This window comes from Anolis carolinensis, chromosome 4 (assembly GCF_035594765.1).
Source record: "Anolis carolinensis isolate JA03-04 chromosome 4, rAnoCar3.1.pri, whole genome shotgun sequence".
Lineage (NCBI taxonomy): Eukaryota > Metazoa > Chordata > Lepidosauria > Squamata > Dactyloidae > Anolis > Anolis carolinensis.
In genome coordinates this window covers 83,566,387-83,588,318 of record NC_085844.1, presented here as the reverse complement: position 1 = coordinate 83,588,318, position 21,932 = coordinate 83,566,387, and the positions used below count along the sequence as shown (strand labels likewise).

At 40.6% G+C, this 21,932-nt stretch overlaps 1 protein-coding gene across 1 annotated transcript; it reads left to right on the top strand.

The window, feature by feature from the left end:
• The first annotated feature begins 8,688 nt into the window (after window positions 1-8,688).
• Window positions 8,689-20,890, top strand: ptgs2 (prostaglandin-endoperoxide synthase 2). Its single transcript, XM_003223424.4, has 10 exons — window positions 8,689-8,948; window positions 12,335-12,451; window positions 13,401-13,544; window positions 13,881-14,024; window positions 14,631-14,812; window positions 15,550-15,633; window positions 16,213-16,459; window positions 16,917-17,203; window positions 17,571-17,718; window positions 19,187-20,890. The coding sequence occupies exons 1-10, from the start codon at window positions 8,897-8,899 to the stop codon at window positions 19,588-19,590; spliced, it is 1,809 nt and encodes a 602-aa protein (XP_003223472.1). The 5' UTR covers window positions 8,689-8,896; the 3' UTR covers window positions 19,591-20,890.
• The last annotated feature ends 1,042 nt before the right edge of the window (window positions 20,891-21,932 follow it).

Here is a 21,932-nt window from a genome sequence, read left to right as displayed (position 1 = left end):
CTTTGAACAATCATATCTGCAAAAGACAAAATCATCCATTTGAAAGGACTACTGTAGTACATAAATCAATACGTATAATAAAGAGAAATAAAGGTCACAATGGGAAATCCACACAACTATCCTACCATTGTTAAAAGTGATTATTTCAGATTTTTGGTATGTATCAAAGTAGGGGAGTTCTTTAGCTCTCATGGGGTCAAATACTGATCTGTACAACCCCTTGGCTTATCTCACCTAGTTAGATCTAATTTCCTGAGCTCTGGGCTTGGAAATAATCAGGCTGAGTAGAAAAAATGTAATGGGAGAATTATGGGATTTATGGAAGGAGCACAAGGCAAATCCATTCCCTGGCCTACCTGCACTTGTGATTTCCTTCAGCTCTGGTCAGTTTTACTGCAAACATTGCTGTCAAACACATACCTGCACCTGCGTAATGAACAATTCAATGTGGACTACATTATCAAAATGCAGTATCACACATTCAATGTAAAGAAGATAGCTGACATGAATGAGTCTTGAAAGCTTTCTCTGACAATGTCACCAAGCAACTGCTCATCATGAAGTTATAGTGTGCACAAATAAATCTTAGATAGACCCAACCCTCCTTTGGTATTTGGAAGAACAAGAGGGACTTGCAACAAAACTTTGGTGTGGAGAGTATCTCCTCTTCAAGATACTCCCGTCCTTTCCCCTCCACCCAGTTTCTCGTTTCACATCCTTACCCTCAACCCACCATCATTCAATTCCCACTGTGTAATGACTGAACATGTTCAGAGCTTGTTAGAAATGTCTGGAGTGTCCCTGCATTAATGTCAATCCAATTACTTTTTGTACTTCTGAAATCCTCCAAGTGTCCTGATACCTCCCTTTTATGCATAAATTTTGTTTACATAAGGAACAGAACATGGAGAGGTACATTCATACACATCAAGTATAGGGAGATAACATTCAAAATATTTGAAAAATGGTCAAACCCTGAAACCCTGAAAAGAGGAATCCTAAATTGGCAAAAATCTTCCCAATTTGGGACATCTTTTATGAAAAATCCATATTTGACCATTTTGTTTTCAGAAAAAGTTCTTTCTGTACAGAAAATATTTTTATGCAAATATTGTTTTCTCTATGTTCTTTCCATATATTTTACTCTGTTCAGAATATGCAACCTATTTTTTTAAATTTAAAAATGAGATTTATTGGGCAGAAAATGCTATTTTGAGTAGAAAACAACCATGTGAAATCTTTGTGCAGAATGTATCAAACCACAATTAGTTTGTTAAAGCTTTGCACTTTTCAAAGACTTTCTTGCAGTGATAAGTAAATTATTAAGAGGATTAACTACTTCCTTTGAAAAGGAAATGAGTGAAGAAGAATTATTGAAGAATAAATGAAGAATTATTGTCTCTAACATAGTCAAAGGGAAAGAATGATGGGAAGTACAGTTGAACACACAGAGGTCTGCATGATTTCCACCTCTAAGATATTAAAAAGAGTAATACACTACATTTATGACATTTTAGGATTTGTGGAAGATCGCCTGCAGGCTGGGTCTTGGCCAAATGAGAGAAACAAGGCAAGGAACTTAGGCAGGGTCTGTGTACCAACCTTTGTACCAACCAGCCATCCAAAACGTTTTGAAAATTAGATGAGAAAGAATTGGTTTACATTAGCGAAAAACTAAATTGTAATTTTATTTTTCACAGGTAATATATTTTTCTATATTGTATATCTCTACAGCCATCACCATCACCACCCCATTTATTTCTCAGACACTTATCAGCAATGCACTCTGCTTCATATAGCAAACTTTGTTGATACTATGCCAACTTATAGACATTTGGACTACAATGCTATACCCACTTATCTAGGGAAAAACTCAGAGGACCTTACTTCTGAGAAGATACTTATGGGATTGCACTGGGAAGAGGAACATCTTGTCTCAAAATCCATTTACTGAGAAGTAAATATTTTCCCTAGTAAGGTTTAGCTTTCCAATAAGCATTTCAGTGTTCCTTGAGAAAATGATGAAATAGATTACTGAGATTTTAGTAAATGGTCACGCTTATTATTATGGTACAATGTAAGAAGAAAAAATAATTGCTATGTTTCAGTTCAGACTTAAAGAACTGCTTCTTAGGGTGCATCTCCATTGTAGAATTAATAGTTTGATGCCACATTACCTACCGTGGCTTAATGCCATGAAACCTGGGAAATGTAGTTTGGTGAGGGAAGAGAAGACAGAGAAGGCTAAAAACCTTATAAAACAACTCCCATGATTCCATAGCATTGAGTCAAATTTAGAGTTGTGTTGAACTGCATTAATTCCACAATGTCAATGCATCCTAAGGAAAAGAGCAGTGCAGGAACATCCATCCATACCTATGGGGTCTCCTCTTCATTCAACTTCTACTGTCCCATCTTAAGGCCAGATTGTATTAGGGTAGAAGGGAAGGGAAGATTCCTGTCATCGTTCCTAATCCCAACTAACAAGAAATTACTATGCGACAGTTCACTGACTAACTTCTTAGAACAGAGTGGATCTGAAAGTGCATTTGGTTAATTGCCAACCACCCTGTAGCTCAACAAGTCCCTTGTGGTACCAGTCTTGTAGGAATGCCTTCATCTTCTGAAATCCATCTGCCAGGGAGCATAAGCAGGGGTACAAATGCTGACTTGAAGCAAATTGTTCCATAATCCTAAAATGGAACAGCTACAAATCGATCAATCTGGTTTCATGAGATTAGGGAATTTGGTTCTTTGGCTTGCTCAGACATTGGCATTTTGAGCCATCTCACATTGTTCTGGAAGTTTGGAAAGAGCTATCTCAGTAGCTGCTTCTAGGCTATGGAATTCCTTACCCCTCCCTGCTCTCATTTCAATAACAGGCAAAGTCCTTCTCCTTCAGGAAGGCCTTCAGCTTTTAACTGGTTGGGGTAGACAGATATCCAACGGGTGTGATTATAGATATAGATATACACAGGGGGGGAAGGAGGGGGGGGAGAGTACAGCCCCCATATTCTCAGGTGAAATGTCTCTGAAACAGTAAACTGTGGATAATAGCAAAACCTTCTGAAATGAACAACTTCCACTGGACCTTCCCACAGAGGAATTCTATAGGACCTAGAAAATTCCTAGAAAGTTATCTTCTCAAGGAATACAGCATCATTTCCAACAGAATCATACCATAGAATCACCTGAAGGAGCCCCTGGTGGCACAGTGGGTTAAACCCTTGTGCTGGCAGGACTGATGACTTGAAGGTTCGGTAGATGACCTGAAGGTTGCCAGTTCGAATCCAACCCGGGGAGAGCGCAGATGAGCCTCCTTTTTCAGCTCCAGCTCCATGTGGAGACATGAGAGAAGCCTCCCACAAGAGTGGTAAAAACATCAAAAACATCTGTGTGCCCCTTGAGCAACATCCTTGCAGATGGCCAATTCTCTCACACCAGAAGTGACTTGCAGTTTCTCAAATCGTTTCTGACACACACAAAAAACCTGAAGTCTTAGAAAATTCTTAGGCAGGACATATTTTGTCAGAAGCAAGTAAGTACTGGTTCCATGGGTATGGGGGCAATGCTGTATATGTGCTTAATGTGTAATAATTTGACATAATATTTTAATGGAATTGCCCAGTGCTTTCAAACTAATAATAATAATAAAACTTTATTTATACCCCGCCACCATCTCCCCGTGGGGACTCAGGGCGGCTTACATGGGGCAGAGGCCCAAACAACATAGAACAAAACATAGGCAACAAATAAAAATCACACTATAAAAAGATAAAACAGTAATATATAAATTAAAACAAAAATACAGGATAAAAATTGCATTTAAAACACATAAATAGTAAAATTGTAATAAAATGGGATAGATTATTAAAAACCCTCTGGGGCTGATTAATTAATGACTGTATCTCCAAAGGCCTGCCGAAACATCCAAGTCTTCAGTTGTTTCCTGAAGAAAGGTAGAGAGGGAGCCAACCTAATCTCCCTGGGGAGGGAGTTCCAGAGTCGGGGAGCCACGGCCGAGAAGGCCCTCTCTCTCGTCCCCACCAAACGCAGTTGTGAGGAGGGCGGAAGCGAGAGGAGGGCCTCCCCGAAAGATCTCAGCGACCGGGTGGATTCATAGGGATGTATAAAAATTATTGGTTTAGCTATTTAACTTGTAAACTGCTTTGAGTGGCATATTTGGAGCATTAGATAAAAAAATAATTTCAAGAGAAGGATTAACTCATTCAGTTCCCATAAGGCTCAATCAGGAGAACCAATTAGCAATTACTCTAGGAACTAAAGTCCAAAGTATTTGGAGAAGCAAAAGCAGAATAACAACATTCTATAGCATGTTGGCTGGAGCATCATGCCTGCAACTCTCAGCATTCTTCACCATTGATTATTTTGGCTGGGAGTAATGGGAAGTGCTGCTCAGCAACCTATGGAGGATCAAAGTTTGCCAAGACCTGCCTTGAAAGGAAATGCTTAACCCTTTAAGATGCCACAATGATCTTATTTATTTACTTGACAACGGCAGCAAGGATGATATACACAAGAAATTGGAAAATAGATAAAATACCATCAAAAGATAATTGGTTAGACAAAGTTATGGAAATTATGGACATGGATATATTACCATTTTTAATGAAGAAACATACTGGGAGACCTACCAAACCAACAGACTGGTGGCTTTTTAAGGACTACATGAATATGTAAGAGAAATAGGCAATTTAAATAAACTAAATATCAAGACAAAAGAATGAAAGTTCCCTGAATTTGGGTAAAGAAAAGGGGGAAAATACAAGTTTAATAAATAGAAGAGGCTTAAGAGTAATAAAGCAATGCAAAGAAGAAGAATGGGAGACAAAACCTTTTTCTTTTTTCTCTCTTTCCCTTGTCCCCATATTCCCCTATACACCATTGCCCCTTCCCAAACCCTCCTGTTCTTTAAAATATATTGTTTTGAAAATTCTCAATAAATATATCTATCTATCTATCTATCTATCTGGATGCCACAATGAAATTGTGAGAAAATGCATTGCTTGTGCTGTGTATGAGATTCACCACTGGAGAGACTGAGGAGCTGTGAAATGCCAGGAATTCAAGGCTTCGTGCTGGGCAGGAATGTCTCTCAAATCTCTCCCTCCCTCCAGTCTCAAAAATACAGTAAATATAATGTGACTTGCATTACAAAATCTGGACAAAAAGAAAACTGAAATATGAAATACTTGGAATAAAATACAGGCAGTCCTCATGTTACAAACATCTGGCTTACAAATGACTCATAATTAAGAGGGGTGAGACAATAGGAAGTGAGAGAAATTTACTCCTAGGAAGGGAAATTGGCTCCTGAAAGAGTTATCATGGGGGAAAGGTGTCTTCACTGCAGCTTTATCACTGATCTTTGTTTCCACAACAAGCCAAATGTTTCAAAATCCAATTGTCACAGGGACAGAAAGGGAGTGAAATGTTCTGAACAGTAGGACAGACAGCAAAACAAACACCACAGGGGTGTTAATCCTTACCTATACTATTCAAAATTTTTATATATGTGTGTGTGTATGGCTGGAGTTGCACTTAAAAATATACCTGTTTCAACTTACATATAAATTCAATGTAAGAACAAAACTACAGGGACAGAAAGTGAGGTGAAATGCTCTGAACAGGGGCACAGACAGCAAAACAAACACAGCAGGGAAATTAACCCTTTCCTTTGCTATTCAAAATTAATTATGTATTTGCAGGGATATAGCCAAGGGGGGGGGGGGGGTAGGTAGGGGTTCAATTCCTCCCCCCCAAAAAAAAAAAAAATTCAGGTTTTAAAAAAACAGAGTTTACTCATGAATTTTAACTGGTTAACCAAATCCCCATGAGTGTCCCCTGAAGTTTATCTGCCTTGAGTGCCACTGAAGTTTATTGATGCAGCCTGATTTCTAAATTATTTTGCGATATGGAGCTAATCTTCATGATTTGCTAAAAAAAAAAAGTTTCAACACCTACCCCCCCCAAAAAAAATTCTGGTTATGGCCCTGTATGTGTGTGTGTGTGTGTGTATTTGGCTGGAGTTACTTAACAATGTGACTGTTCCAATTTATATACAAATTCAACTGAAGACCAAACCTACAGAACCTATTTTGTTCATAACTTGGGGACTGCCTGTACATTCAGCCCTTAAAGCTGTTCTTTTCCCATGAATGAGCAGAGGGCTCATACATGGCACTCTGATGGTGCAGTTGATGACCTATAAAGCCTTATACGGCTCGGGCCCTGCCTATCTCTGTGATCGCATCTCCCCCTATGAACCAGCGTGGGCTCTAAGATCTTCCAGGGAGGCCCTCCTCTCGCTCCGGCCACCGTCACAAGTGTGGTTGCCGGGGACAAGGGAAAGGGCCTTCTCAGTGGTGGCTCCCCGGCTCTGGAACACCCTTTCCAGAGAGATCAGGCAAGCCCCTTCTCTAACCTCTTTCCGCGAGGATCTGAAAACCTGGTGATTCCTGCAGATCTTTGAGTAGGGCTAATCCTGGCCCTCCCGACTATGAGCCCACTCAGCACTTTACCCACTTCCTGTCCCCATGCTATACTGTTGCACTTGACCTACCTAGCACCTTACAGTTGGCCACTCCAAAGTTGAACCCTCCAAAGTTGGTTTGTTGATGAAGTATTCTGTCATTAGTTCTTAAGTCTCTGAATTGATTGATTTGTACGTCTTGTGTACTTATGTTTATTATTGCATTATGTTTAGTTGTTGTATGGTTTTAAGTTGTTGTATGGTTTTCTGTTATGTTGGAAATGCCCTGAGTTCCACGAGGAGATAAGGCAGTATACAAATAAAGTTTTATTATTATTATTATTACTCTCCTCTTTTACTTCCCTAACCATCCAAGAGCCAGGGCAGAAGGATGAGTGCTGAGGGTTGTTGTGTGTTTTCCGGGCTGTATGGCCATGTTCTAGAAGCATTCTCTCCTGATGTTTCTCCCACATCTATGGCAGGCATCCTCAGAGGTTGTGAGGTATGTTGGAAAAAACTAAGCAAGGAAGATTTATACATCTGTGGAAAGTCCAGGGTGGGAGAAGGAACTCTAGTCTGTTGGAGGCCAGTACGAATGTTGTAATCAATCACCTTGATTAGCATTAATGGCCTGACCAGATTCATGTACTGGCTTCTTCTTGCCTGGGGGAATCCTTTGTTCGGATATGTTAGCTGCCCCTGATTGATTCATGTCTGGAATTCCTCTGTTTTCAGAGTGGTGTTCCTTATATACTGTTCTGATTTTAGAGTTTTTTAATCAAGGAACATGAAAGGCACTGCAGACTGATTCAACCAGAGAAGTCAGCCATAGCAGATCACGATGAATCAACCTGGACACAGCATTTTATTTGAGAACACAGAAATGCTGGACCACTCTCACAACTATCATGTCAGACTACACAGAGAAGCCACTGAAATTCAAAAGCACGTGGACAATTTCAACAGAAAGGAGGAAACCATGAAAATGAACAAAACCTGGCCACCAGTATTAAAAAAAACCTCAAAAATCAGAACTCTAAATATGGAACAGCACTCTGAAAACAGGAATTCCAGACATGAATAAATCAGGGGCAGTTAACACCTCCAAACAAAAGATTCCCCCAGGCAAGAAGATGCCAGGACACGAATCTAGCCAGACCATTAATGCTAATCATGGTGATTGATCAAAACATTCACACTGGCCTCCAACTGACAAGAGTCCTTTCTCCCACCCTGGACCTTCCACAGATATATAAACCTTCCTTGCTTAGTTTTTTTTTCCAATATACAGTAGAATCTCAGTTATCCAACATTTGCTTATCCAACGTTCTGGATTACCCAACGCACTTTTGTAGTCAATGTTTTCAATACATCATGATATTTTGGTGTTAAATTCGTAAATACAGTACATAGCATTACTGAGTATTGAACTACTTTTTCTGTCAAATTTGTTGTATAACATGATGTTTTGGTTCTTAATTTGTAAAATCATAACCTAATTTGACGTTTAATAGGCTTTTCCTTAATTCCTCCTTATTATCCAACATATTCATTTATCCAACATTCTGCCGGCCCGTTTATGTTGGATAAGTGAGACTCTACTGTACCTCACAACCTCTGAGGATGCCTGCCATAGATGTGGGCGAAACGTCAGGAGAGAATGCTTCTAGAACATGGCCATACAGCCCGGAAAACACACAACAACCCTCAACATTCATCCTTCTGCCCTGGCTCTCGGGTTTTGCTCTCCTCCGTTCCTTTCTGTGTCTAGAAAACATAGCAAGGGAAGAAGCTGCCTCATAACAGTGAAGTGAATATCTTGTGTTGAGTTTCTGCCTTCATTCAAATTGCCTGTGGAGTCAGGGAAGTTGGAAGAGACCACAAGAGAGACACACACGCGCGCGCGCGCTCCGCGACCCCATCAATCCCACCGTTTTCTGAGGCAAGAAGCGCCACTTCCTCTGAAATACGGCACAGGGTGGCTCTCCCATCCAAGTGCGAGCCAGGGCTGACCCCGCTTAGCTTTCCGAGACGAGACGGGACGGGACGTGGTGCCTGGAGGGCACTCGGGATCGCCTTCCCCGCCTCTGCGGGTTTCCCGCCCAAAGGCCTGAGGAGCTTCCCTTTGGAAAAGCCGGCTGGGGGGAGGGGGGCGGGAAGCCCGGCCGCCGTGTGCGTAGAAGGGGCGGGCCAGGCCTCTGGTGAGTCACCCGCCGGGCCATAAAGCGTGCCATTCTCACGAAGAGGCTTCAGAAGTCAAGCAAGGCTGCGCTGGGTCGGAAGGGCTTGGACGACGGTGAACTTTTCAAGGAGCCAAGGAAACCGCGTGGACGCTTCAGAGGAGTCTCGCTTTCGACGTGCTCACTCCTGGACCCGCTTGCACGGCGCGCAACGCTTTGGGAAATGCTGCTCCCCTGCGCCGTCCTCTTTGCCCTCCTGGCTTTGAGCCACGCTGGTGAGTAGTGCCCAGCCTCAACCTTACTCTCTCCTCTGTCTTCCTCCACCACCTTTCACTTCTCCTCTCCCTCCTTGTACATTTCATGCTTCTCTTCCTTCTTGAATGTAACTTTCCTGCTTCTTGGTAGGTGGTTGGACTGGATGGCCCCGAGGTCTCTTCCAACTCTATGATTCTTTCTACATCTTCTTTTCCTAGTCCTACTCCTCTTTCTTCATCCTCTACTTCTTCTCTTCCTCCTCCTCCATTTTCTACTTCTCCTCTTCCATCTTTCTACCTCAGTGGTTCTCAACCTTTGATCCCCAGATAGTTTTGGCCTTCAACTCCCAGAAATCCTAACAGCCCGTGAACTGGCTGGGATTTCTGGGAGTTATAGGCCAAAAACATCTGAGGACCCCAGGTTGAGATCCACTCTTCTACATCTTCTCCTTCTCCCCTTCCTCCTTCTCAAACATTCTGGAAGTTTGGAGGCAGTTACTTGTGAAGTTTGCAGGCGGACCAAAGAAGGAGCCTCCCCCAGACTGTGGTGGAGGCTCCTTCTTTGGAAGCTTTTAAACAGAGGCTGGATGGCCATCTGTCAGGGATGCTTTGAATGCGATTTCCTGCTTCTTGGCAGGGGGTTGGACTGGATGGCCCATGAGGTCTCTTCCAACTCTACTATTCTATGATTCTGATTCTATAGTTACATGCTACACGGAGCCTCCGGTGGCTCAGTGTGTTAAAGCGCTGGACTGCTGAACGTACGGACTGAAAGATCCCAGGTTCAAATCCGGGGAGCGGAGTGAGCGCCCGCTGTTAGCTCCAGCTTCTGCCAACCTAGCAGTTCGAAAACATGCAAATGTGAGTAGATCAATAGGTACCACTCCAGCAGGAAGGTAACGGTGTTCCATGCAATCATGCCGACCACATGACCTTGGAGGTGTCTACGGACAACGCCAGCCCTTTGGCTTAGAAATGGAGATGAGCACCAACCCCCAGTTGGACACGACTGGACTTAATGTCAGGGGAAACCTTTACCTTTTTTACATGCTACACAGGATCATAGCCAGAAAAATAATTTGGGGGGGGGGTGAAACTTATTTTTAACAAATCATGAAGAGTAGTTCCATAATGCAAAATAATTTAGAAATCAGGCTCCATCAATAAATTTCAGTGGATACTTAAGACAGATCAACTTCAGGGGACACTCATGGGGATTTGTGGACACTCAAAACAGATCAACTTCAGGGGACACTCATGGGGATGAATTAAAATTCATGAGTAAACCAGGTTTTTAAAAAAACCTGAAAAATTTCGGGGGGTGGGTTGAACCCCTAACGCGCCCCCCCCCCCCCTTGGCTACAGCCCTGGTTCTAGGTCTTCTACTTCTCCTCTTTGCTCCTCCTCCTTGTACATCTTTGCTTCTTTTCCTCATCCTCCGTTTACATCAGTGGTTCTCAACCTGTTGGTCCCCAGGTGCTTTGGCCTACAACTCCCAGAAATCCCAACCAGTTTACCAGCTGTTAGGATTTCTGGGAGTTGAAGGCCAAACCATCTGGGGACCCACTGGTCTACATCTTCTATTTCTTCCTTTCCTTCTCCCCTTCCCTTTCCTTCTTTTCAAAAATTCTGGAAAGATGCTGAACTTGTGAAGTTTGGAGGCTGTTACATGCTACATCCTAGGAGACTGCTACACTCAGGATGCAATGCGGCTGTTAAACTTCCCTTTGTGTTGTCGATGGCTTTCATGGCCGGAATCACAGGGTTGTTGTGTGTTTGCTGGGCTGTATGGCCATGTTCCAGAAGTATTCTCTCCTGATGTTTTGCCCACATCTATGGCAGGCATCTTCAGAGGTAGTGAGGTTTCCTTTCTCCTTCCCTTTCTACTCCTCCGCCTTCTTTTTAAAACTATTCTGGAAAGATTCTGAACTTCTGACGTTTCCATCACTATGACTGTGATGTGTTCTTGAGTATACTGTGGAAAAAAAAATCTCTGGGTAATAGCGAACCCTCTTGAAATGAACAGCTTCCACCAAAAGTTACCATAGAATCATCCTGTAGGTCCTTTAACTCCTAGAAGTCGCAGCCTGTTTGGACAGCTGTCAGGAATCCTGGCAGCTCAAGTCCAGAACATCTAAAACCAAAGACTGGAACCAAGGGATCCATTAAACTAAGTCCAGAATTATACTGTTATCCCTCTGGTTTTGGAGATCTCTTATTTCTTCATCCCTTTCATTTTCCTTGGAGATCCTTATAGCAATTAATATTAAGGAACACAGAAATTTAGAAGACAGATAGTTTGTGGATATATAGGGAATTTAAGTGCTTATGGACTTAAAAACATCTAAACCAAAGAATGTGTTCTAAAAGCCTGTTGCAACAAGGGGTGGCTCATAACACTCTGCCAAAGGAGTTGGCCAGGTTGCAAGAATGCAGTAGAGGGGGAAAGGCACCCAATGCAATCCTAAATATGTCTGCTCAGTACGTCCGTGGAAATCTGCTTGGGCCCACAGAGCCTGAATTATTTTTGCAGCTTTGTTTGATGTATTCAAATGAGAATTTAGTTATCCTGTGACCTCTTGGCGATTTTGTGTTTTGAAAGCAGGACTTCGTTTTCTAAAATATTTTAATATGTTCAGTGGAATGTCTTTATGCTTGCCTTTGCATCAAGCAGTCCTGAGAAAGTGATTTATAACATATAATACATTACAATGCAATGCCAAACTCACACTATAACTGCATAAACAGGATTGAGTGTGAAACTAACAATAAAGTGGCAAAAATCATAACCAATGTTAGGGCATAGACCAACACAGTTTAACCAGCTAAGAATATGTTAATCTTTGGGTTTTCTGAGAAATATTTCCAGAGGAAATGATTTCTGCAGTATAATAAAAAGGGGTCAACTGTGAAGAGTTAATGCACATAAATAAATAAATTCCAAAGTATTTGAGGAATTGAAAGTTAATGTGAAGGAAATTTTACTAATGGCTAATACTTTTTCATGTTTCTTCAATATAATGGGGAGGTTTTAGACTTATGGAAGGTAGAATATATTTTACCACCTTACCGCCTAGTACTGTTTAGAGTATTCATGAAATTGATGAGACCATGTTATTTAAATACTTTAATACCAACTGTTAGATTGAAAAACACGCTTACATCAAAGAATCCTATGCATATTTATTCAGAAATAAGGCATACTGTTCCTAGTGGAGGTTAGTCTCAGGTAATGAGCAAAGGAATCAAAGACATAAATATTCCAGCAGAACTGAATATATCCAACAGTAGCTGCTGTACCTTATGCTACCTAAGAATATCTGTTTTGCTTAAGGCTATGATTGAACTCGTATTTATAGGTTCTCCAAAGTTCACTCCTTATATTTCTTTTCTCAATTGCTTTTCAGTTAATCCTTGCTGTTCAAATCCATGCCATAACAGAGGAGTGTGCATGACAACAGGTTTTGACACATATGCTTGTGACTGTACACGAACTGGATATTACGGGGAAAACTGCACTACACGTATGTATTTTAGAACGTTATATTTCTATAGTATTGTTTAAGATAGAAGTAGGCAGAGTGTAACCAGCAAGTTGTGTGCCCTTATGTGTGATCTTGGGGACCCTCAGACCCCCCCCCCCCCCCCCCCCCCGCTTTGGAGCAAATTTTTTTTGCCTTCAAACCACCCTGATCTTCTCCAAACTTCATGAAAAGAGAATAGTTTGCTTCCCTGCCACACCCTTGCCCCTAAAGCTCAAAACAGAGGGAAAGAAATAGGCAAAATAGCAGCTGGAAGTGACATCGCAGCATTTTAGACATGCTAAAATGCACTGCTTCAGCTCACTGGATAGACATGCATAAAAAGACATCCGTGCTCCATTTATGTTTTCTCACCTCTGATTTGAGAGAAAGTTCATTACTTTTCAAATTAAGTTTTTGACATTTCTTGGTACTTGCTGGAAAGTCTCCTCTCTGAATTATGGAATACTGTTGTTTGTAAGCATAGTCCAGACACCAGTGATTTGTGTAAAGCTGAAGTACGTATATCCCATTTTAACCCAGATCAGTTTACTGGACAGACTATTACAGCCCATTACTTTTATAGCATACCACTGATTTTAATTGTGACATAGTGCGGAAGAGAAATACTAGTGATCCATTGAAAGTGACAACAGTCTTTAAGTGATAGTGTGTGTGTGTGTGTGTGTGTGTGTGTAGAAGGCAAAACTTGAAAATAAGTGGAATTGACAGGAGTGGAATCATGTGGCACTCTCAATACTGTTAGACTGCAAATCCTGGCATTCCTTACCATTAGCTATGTTGAGCAGGTTTCTGGGAGTTACAGTCCAGCAACATCTAGGAGTCAACATGATTTCTCTCTTTGTATATGTGATTCGAGCTAAATGGCCTGATAGTTTTACTTGGTATTCGCTTTGCATCTAAAAGGTTGAACATTTTTTCTTCAATACAGCTGAATTTTTGACCTGGCTGAAACTGAAATTGAAGCCTACTCCTGACATGGTCCACTACATACTCACTCACTTCAAAGGTGTCTGGAACATCATCAACAACATCCCATTCCTTCACAGAGCCATCATGACATATATATTGATGTGTAAGTTTCCTCTCCTACAGTTGTTACAGTATAAATAGACAGATGGCCCTCCACAGTTTGTAAAATGTCTTTTAATGGCAGGGTTGGGAGGGAGTAGGATAGAAAAGACCTGGATATTACTCAGCCATGCCTCTGCAATTGACCATGCTAAATGCATACTGGGAAATGTAGTACAAAACAACTTCAAGTTCTGGAAAGAAGATATGAAGAAAATGAAAATGGGAGCATAGGTAGACTCCAGAGTCAGACCTAAGATGGAACTGCAATGCTGTTAAATATATAACATGCAATCTAATTTATCTTTTACATGAAAGTAATACTAGTTTTTCTTTTTAGCAAGATCCCACTTAATAGAGAGTCCACCAACATATAACGGCCATTACAGTTACAAAAGCTGGGAAGCCTACTCAAACCTTTCATACTACACTCGAAGTCTTCCACCAGTGGAACACAACTGCCCTACTCCGATGGGTATTAAAGGTAAAGATGAAAGCAAAACTGTGCATGCAAGCAGATGGGTAGACAAGGAATATTTCCAAGATGAAATGTTGTTGGGCACACATGACCAGTATTGAGTAATTCCAGCATGACCTGGATTCCCTACCATGTCTAGTTTCTTTTTCTTCTACTATTTCTGTATCTCATGCACATTTCCCTTTTATGCCTATTTGTGTATCACTTGATGAATAGAAGAAAAAGCATTATTTTGCTTTCCCTCCCCATGCTCTTGTTAACCACAGAGACTGCACAAATACAGTTGAAATAAAATGAAACTTGATAATTATTAGAAGAGTCAGCACTTTCAATGAAAAACACTACCTTTTTGGTTCTTCCATGAAAGGGAGGTAGACTTAAATGTAATGTCTGCAAATCAACCAACAAAATATATATTTTGGTAACTATGATATTAGCCATATCTGGTGTGGTACAGTATCATTAATGAGCCTAACTGTACTTTGTCAGGGAATTGGTTATAAATATTCTATATTATACTGTTGCAGTATTGGGGGGTTTTTTTTACAGTAAATTTGAGTAAAACTCTAATCTGGTAGTGTTCGGGAAGTAATCTAATGCTCTACATTTCAGGCAAAAAGGAGCTTCCAGATTCTCAAATCATTGTGGAGAAATTTTTGATGAGGAGAAAATTTATACCTGACCCTCAAGGCACAAATGTGATGTTCACATTTTTTGCCCAACACTTCACTCACCAGTTCTTCAAAACAGATCACCGCAAAGGACCAGAGTTCACAAAAGGCCTTGGACATGGGGTAAGACAGCTGATATATGGCTTGGCCTCACAATTGGTAACCAGCAGAGCTTTATCTCTGAGAGAAATAAATGTCTTGCCTGGAGAATTTGTTGCATTAGGGGCCTCTTTCAGCATTTAGGCAAAGTTCTTGTTTTTATTAGAATCTCAGCTGCCAGCATGAAAGGGGGTTTTATGTTGTCCTTAAGTTTGTTTCTAAACATTTCACAGTTCAGTTCCTTTTCTACTCAATTTATATAATGCCACAACTACTTAGGTTTGCATGTTTCAGTCCTCCATAATTGGTTTCAATAACATGCAGACCTTAACATAATAAATCAGGCATGGAAAATTCATTCTACTGGTGGTTGAGAAGATACCTGTGAAGTCGTCTTTTAGACTGGAGTTAGTGTTTGGCTTTTTTCTCTCAGAACCTCGGGTGGGTAAAAGCCCAAAAATCTCCAAATTTCACAAGAGTGTATTTGAGAAATAACTTTCTGCTTTTCTGACTGGCATGGTTTATATTCATTTCAAAGTGCTTAAATCTGGCTAGATTTGTATTCAGAGAAGACTATTTGGGAGGCAGTGGGCTGATATAATGCCACTGATTTGTTATATGTTCACTTTGTTCTGAGAGGAATTCAGTGTATTTTGAGATGCTCTGTCTGCTCTGTAGAGGCCCCATCAAAATTGTTTTCTATGACATTTTCAACCAGTTTTATTTTAAGTAGTCATTCATATTCCTTCTTATTTCAACAGGTTGATCTGAGTCACATTTATGGAGAGACTTTAGACAGACAGATGAAACTGAGACTACTTAAGGATGGAAAACTCAAATTTCAGGTGGGTTTTGACTCCCTTGGGAGAAAGGGTCACAATTTTTCCTTGAATGACATGTGGTTGAATGCTGTATACCTATTGCTGGGGAACATGAGACAGGATATAGTTGCATTCCTGCTCACTTTGTGGATTTCCCACTCAATGACCACTAAGGGAACAGAGTATTGGAAATGCCTTTGATCTGTTCTTCATGTTTCCTTGGCGGTAAGGAAGTCCTGTAAGCATAGATTGCTTTTGATAACAGTTTCAAGCTCCCTGTTTGTCAAGAAGACATGCACAATGGCAGGAAATATCTATCAAGATCACAGCCCAACATAAACTGGGGGAGCCCTTCCAGACAGGCCCTATACCCCAGGATCTGATCCCAGATTTCCTTTTTATCCCAGATTATCTGGCAGTGTGGACTCATATAATCCAGTTTAAAGCAGAAAACCTGGGATCAGATCCTGGGATATAGGGCCTGTCTGAAAGGGCCCTGGAATGCACTAGAAAATCATCAAAAGTGACAAGCTTAAGCCATGTTTTGTTGGATCATATAGCTCAGATGCATTGCAAGTCTTATTTTGTTCTTTTTAATTACAGATGATCGATGGAGAAATGTATCCACCCACAGTGAAAGACACTCAGGCAGAAATGATCTATCCACCCCATATCCCTGAGCACTTGAGATTTTGTGTAGGGCAAGAGGTCTTTGGTTTGGTTCCAGGACTGATGATGTATGCGACATTGTGGCTACGGGAACACAACCGGGTGTGTGACGTTCTTAAAGGGGAGCACCCAGAATGGGACGATGAACAGCTGTTCCAAACAACCAGGCTGATCTTGATAGGTAAGTTTGACCAATGATAATTGCTGACATGCACAAACTATTCAATGAAATCTAGTGGCAGCAAAAACATGGTCATATTAAATAGCTCTTAAACAAAATTGTCTGTCCTCTAAAGCGTTGACTAAGCAACTATCAACCACAGTGGCTAAATTAGACCCTTATGCAGAAAGGCAGTATCCATTTTAACACTGGATACAGAAAAAGACAGTAAATCTCTCTTGCACTTGCATCTGGGTTTCTCAGTGGCATTTGTTTTGTCCCCTTTGGGAATGTAATGTTAGAAAGGTTGCATTCTTTGCATACCCTTGATCTGATATAAAAATGCTTTTTTAAATCCTTAAATGTTGTTGTGACTTTAACTGGTGGCAAACAATTTTTAGAGGATTGTTTCTGTTTTGGATTGTTCGATTTTTCGAATTAAATAGGAACTCTTTGGGTTTTTTTTAAAAAAAAACAGGTGAAACCATTAAGATTGTGATTGAAGACTATGTACAGCATTTAAGTGGCTATCACTTCAAGCTGAAGTTTGATCCAGAGCTGCTCTTTAACCAACGATTCCAGTATCAGAACAGAATAGCAGCCGAGTTCAACACCCTCTACCACTGGCATCCTCTTCTGCCTGATACTTTTAACATTCAGGACCAAGAATATACTTATCAGCAGTTTGTCTACAACAATTCCATTATGCTGGACCATGGCCTTTCTCACATGGTACAATCTTTCTCCAAGCAAATAGCTGGAAGGGTAAGTTTCCTTTTTCTAAACTAAGATTAGGGATTGCATGTCGTCTGTCTTGAGGAGCTGGGACACAGCAGTCCACCTTCTGGACCTGAGCGTGTTTTTAACACTGGCAGATTGATAATAAACTGGACATCTTCTCTTGATCAGCCAGCCAGCCATTTTTTGTTGCTAGTTCTGGTCTTTTCTTCAAAAGAACACTAGCTGTAAATATATTTTGTGTAAATTGTGGAAATATAGATAGCTTGGGGTAAGAGCACTTGTTGTACTAGAGGTAAAAAAATCTTGTAGGGATTATCATTATCATCTTGGACATACAGTTTTTGAGCAATTCCTTCACATTCTTCATATGGCTCAATTTCCTTGCTAACAGGTAGCTGGAGGCCGGAATGTTCCAGTTGCAGTTCTGAAAGTGGCTAAAGCTTCTATTGATCAAAGCCGGCAGATGAGGTACCAATCCCTGAATGAATATCGCAAACACTTCCTCCTGAAGCCTTTCCAGTCGTTTGAAGAGCTTACAGGTAAGACTGATTCCTCTACTTGATCTCAAAGAAAATAGGTCTTCACTTCCCACAAAAGTGGGCAAAAACCTATAAAATACACATAGAAAACTCAAACAATTCAATTTCTGTCAAATCTAAAACAGTAATATATAAATGTTGGGGGGTTTATGATTTTTTAAAAAAGAGAAGACATTTTACCCTTTGGAGGAGGACTGTAGATGGAACTTCCTTTGGAAGGCAAGACCTTTAATCACTGAGGCAAAGTACATAGCACTACAACTTTTGCATTTTTAAATGAAAGCTCAAAGGGGAAAACAAGTACCTGCTAAAGTATTAAAATGCAAGCTATGGGTTTATTGTCAAGAGAGTAGCTGTTTGTTTATAAAGGGAGTTAGGCAGATTTTTCCATGAGAAAATGTAATGTTACTCTATTGTCTCTACAAAGATACCTTGTTGCTTCTTTGATTGTTTTTATTTTTATTCTGTTGATGGTATATTTCTCCAATTTGCCCATGTTCAGTCTCTTCCTGGACTTCCTCACTCTTCTGTAGCAGTGGCATTACCAGTTCATTCAGTCTCCCTGCCCAGCCAATTTAGGGCAGTTCCAGACAGCCCTTTAACCTGGGAGCAATCACGTTTTAAAAACACGACTGTTCCCGGGTTACAGTCCAGACACCTCCCCCCAACATTCTCACTTTTCGGGGGGGGGGGGGGGGTATCTAGATGTCCTGCCAGACTTTCTGGCAGGGCACCGGGACACCAAACAAACCCCCAGAAAAGCTTTTTAAAAGGAAATGAACTTACCCAGCCGCCACTAGTCTGCTACCAGAGCTCTCCTGGTGCATAGAAACAACATGCCAGGAGAAGAGGGGTCAGGAGTGATTTTCCTCCTCCCCACCCTTCTCCTGGTGCATCATTTCTATGCACCAGGAGAGCTCTGGCAGCAGAGCAATGGTGGTTGGGTAATTTTTTTCTTTTCAAAGGCTTTTCTGGGAGTGTTTGGGAGGGTGGTGGTGCTGTCTCAGGTTTCTTGGGTCCAGCAGCCCAAGAAACCCAAGACAGATGTGTAGATGGGCACCAGAAGTTGCACAGTGTGATCCCTGGTTCCATCTACACAGTGTCTGCAGCTCCAGGTTTTCCTGCTTTGTCCTGAAAGCATTTGTTTTTCCCTGAGGCGTCGTTTGGATGCCTCAAGGGAAAATGTGAGAGGGGGCACACTTTAGGTGCTGTCTGGATGAGCCCTCAGTCTACTTTTGGATGAGACATTTTTAATCCATCCCAAAAGCTACCTCTAGAAAAAACACCTAACCATTTTTTTAAAGTTTATAAGCAACTGAGATATTAATAAAAAACAGACTTTTTCAGAAAGGGAGATTGGACTAGAGATCTCTCGTTAGCATGGCTATTGGATGAAACTGGAAGAAAGATTCTGGAAGTTGTATTCCAACTTCCCTCCTGTTGATAACTGTATGTATGTTTGTTACAGGAGAGAAAGAAATGGCTGCTGAACTCAAAGAGCTTTATGGAGACATCGATGCGATGGAGCTGTATCCAGCTCTTTTAGTAGAAAAACCACGTCCTGGAGCCATCTTTGGTGAGACCATGATTGAACTTGGAGCACCGTTCTCCCTGAAAGGACTCATGGGAAATGCAATTTGCTCTCCTGAGTACTGGAAGCCAAGCACTTTTGGGGGCAAAGTAGGCTTTGACATTGTGAACACAGCTTCGCTCCAAAGACTTGTCTGCAATAACGTGGCCGGCTGTCCTCTTACAGCATTCCACGTGTTGACCCAAGAAACAAAGGCAACAAGCAACACCAGCACCACCAGTGCATCGTTAGATGAAATCAATCCAGCAGTACTACTAAAAGAGCGGTCTGCAGAACTATAGGAACAACTATTTGTGGTTTTCTTATTTATTTATTTATGTAATTAACTATATATTAATAATTATTTTTTATTGTTATAATTTATACATCAATCCAAAAACCGGGGATTTTTATACCTTGGTTTCTATGCTTTGGTGACCAATGTAAAGGGAAGTTCTGCTCATTTTTGCAGGACAGAATCTCTTGATGTGTTTGTGTGTGTGTTTTAAAATGTAATGTCTTCTGTACCAGAAAAATGTATTCCAAAATGGATAAAGGCATTTGGATTGCTGCTTAAACTTGAATGCAAACAACAGTTTTGTGGTGTTTAAAAACTTGATTGTGTTAGGGAACCAGGTTATGCGCCATTTTCCACAAACCATTTGCAGGAAAATCAGTCAGCCCTCCAAATGTTGTCAGATTGCAGCTCCTAATAGTCCTAGCCAGTGGTGAGGAATTCTGGGAGATGTCTTACAGCAGGATCTAGAGATTCCTGTATTACAGAAATATTAGCCAATGAAGGGGGGTAGCATAGTCAAAACCAAGCTGGTTCGAAGCACTTATTTGCAAGCACTTATTTGCAGGAAATGTAGGATACAAAATATTTAAATTGGGCTTTCTGTTAACTGGTATAAAGTCAGAAAATGGAAAACTGATTTTCACTACCTCTCTCATATGAAGCACCATAAGATTTTGAAGATGGGCTAAACTTTATACATAATACAAATGTATATCTTGATAGGCAGGGCCTCTCCTTAAAAAAATTGTAAACTTTTTTTTATAAATAGTGTATAAATGCTGGGTGCTAATTAGTAATAGTGCACTGTATGATGCCAGTCAATGAAACATGTCTTCTGTTCTGAATGTACATACAGCAAATAAATGTTTCTACATTATAAGAAATTGTAATATTTATCTCAGCCTGCTGGTCTAGGTTGGGTGTCCTCGTTGCTGCTGTGGATGCACAGGCTGATAATTATGTTTGTTGTGGCCTAATTCCAGAGAAAGTTGTACACTGGCTCTCTCATTGGACTTCAAGAGTATATTTCTTTAAATCCTCCCCTCAAGACACTTTTGGGATCATCTTACAAATCAGAAAGAAGGTGTTCCCTATCCACAGGCTTACAATCTAAAAGAAGATACACAAAAGGAAAAGACATTGAGAGGAAAGTGGAGGAAAAACTCAGGCACTACATGGACTAATTCTCTCTGGACTGTGGCCTTTATTTATAATGAGTAATGTAATTTTAATATCTATTTTTTACATTCCAAGATTTGTTAAATGAAAAATAGTGTTGGAAAAAATAAATTATCTAAAGCTAATCATTTGGTGTGAGTTGCATCTTTGTATAAAAGGGTGTGTTGTGGAGAACTCTTCAATTGTGTGTGTGTGTGCGCCTGTCAATTTACGGCAAGCTCATGAATTTTTTGGAATTTTCTTAGACGTTTGTTAATATGAACGAAAAACGAAGTCTGCATACTCAGCCAAGAGACGATGTGTGCACAGAAAACATGGGGCTGAGTATTCACACATAAATTCATTTGTTGAGTTCAGGAAAAACAATTGAAAAACTTTGCCCCTCTCTTGATAGTTGCTTCTTTTTCCTTTCATATGTGAAGCTGCCGGAAGATGAAATATTCCTTAACATGCAAACTTTGTTTTGTAGGGTGTACATTAAAGGGCCCTTCCAAATCCCCCAATATGTGTTACATCCACATTTAGCCATTGTTCTCCTAGACTTGTTGGCATAAACCCAGTTGTTAGTTCCAACTAGTGTAGATATTAGGCTTGATCGATCCATGAAAAATTTGATTCTAAACTCGTTTCAAAACTAGAGGGGGCAGTTTTTCGTTTTTGTTGCTATTTACGAATTTGGCCCCCAAAAATTTTCGAAATTAACGAAAATTCGTTATTTTCTAAATTAATTCGTTAATGGCGGACGCGCATGCGCAATTCCCAAAAACAGCACAGAGGGAGAGGACTTTACAGGACTCTCCCACCCTCATTTTTTGAGTGATCTTCTTCCAACTTGGTACAGTGGTAGAACACATTTAAAACTGATAGCTCACCAAAATTTGGAACGTTTCCCTTATCCTCTGATTTTTGGCGAATTTTCATAGCTTTTATAATAAACAATTTTTTAATAATTGCAGAAATCTGTTCCTGGTTTGAAAGTCTTATTTCCTGTTAAATTGGGTTGTCTTTACTGTGAAAGTCATTGTTCTACTTCAGAAACTTTGTTTTTGTGGCTGAAACTTTGTTAAATTGGTGTGTGTGTGATATATACTGTGTATATATATAATATATAGTCCCTGCATAATGTGTGTGTGTGTATAGGTAAAGGTAAAGGTATCCCTTGACGTT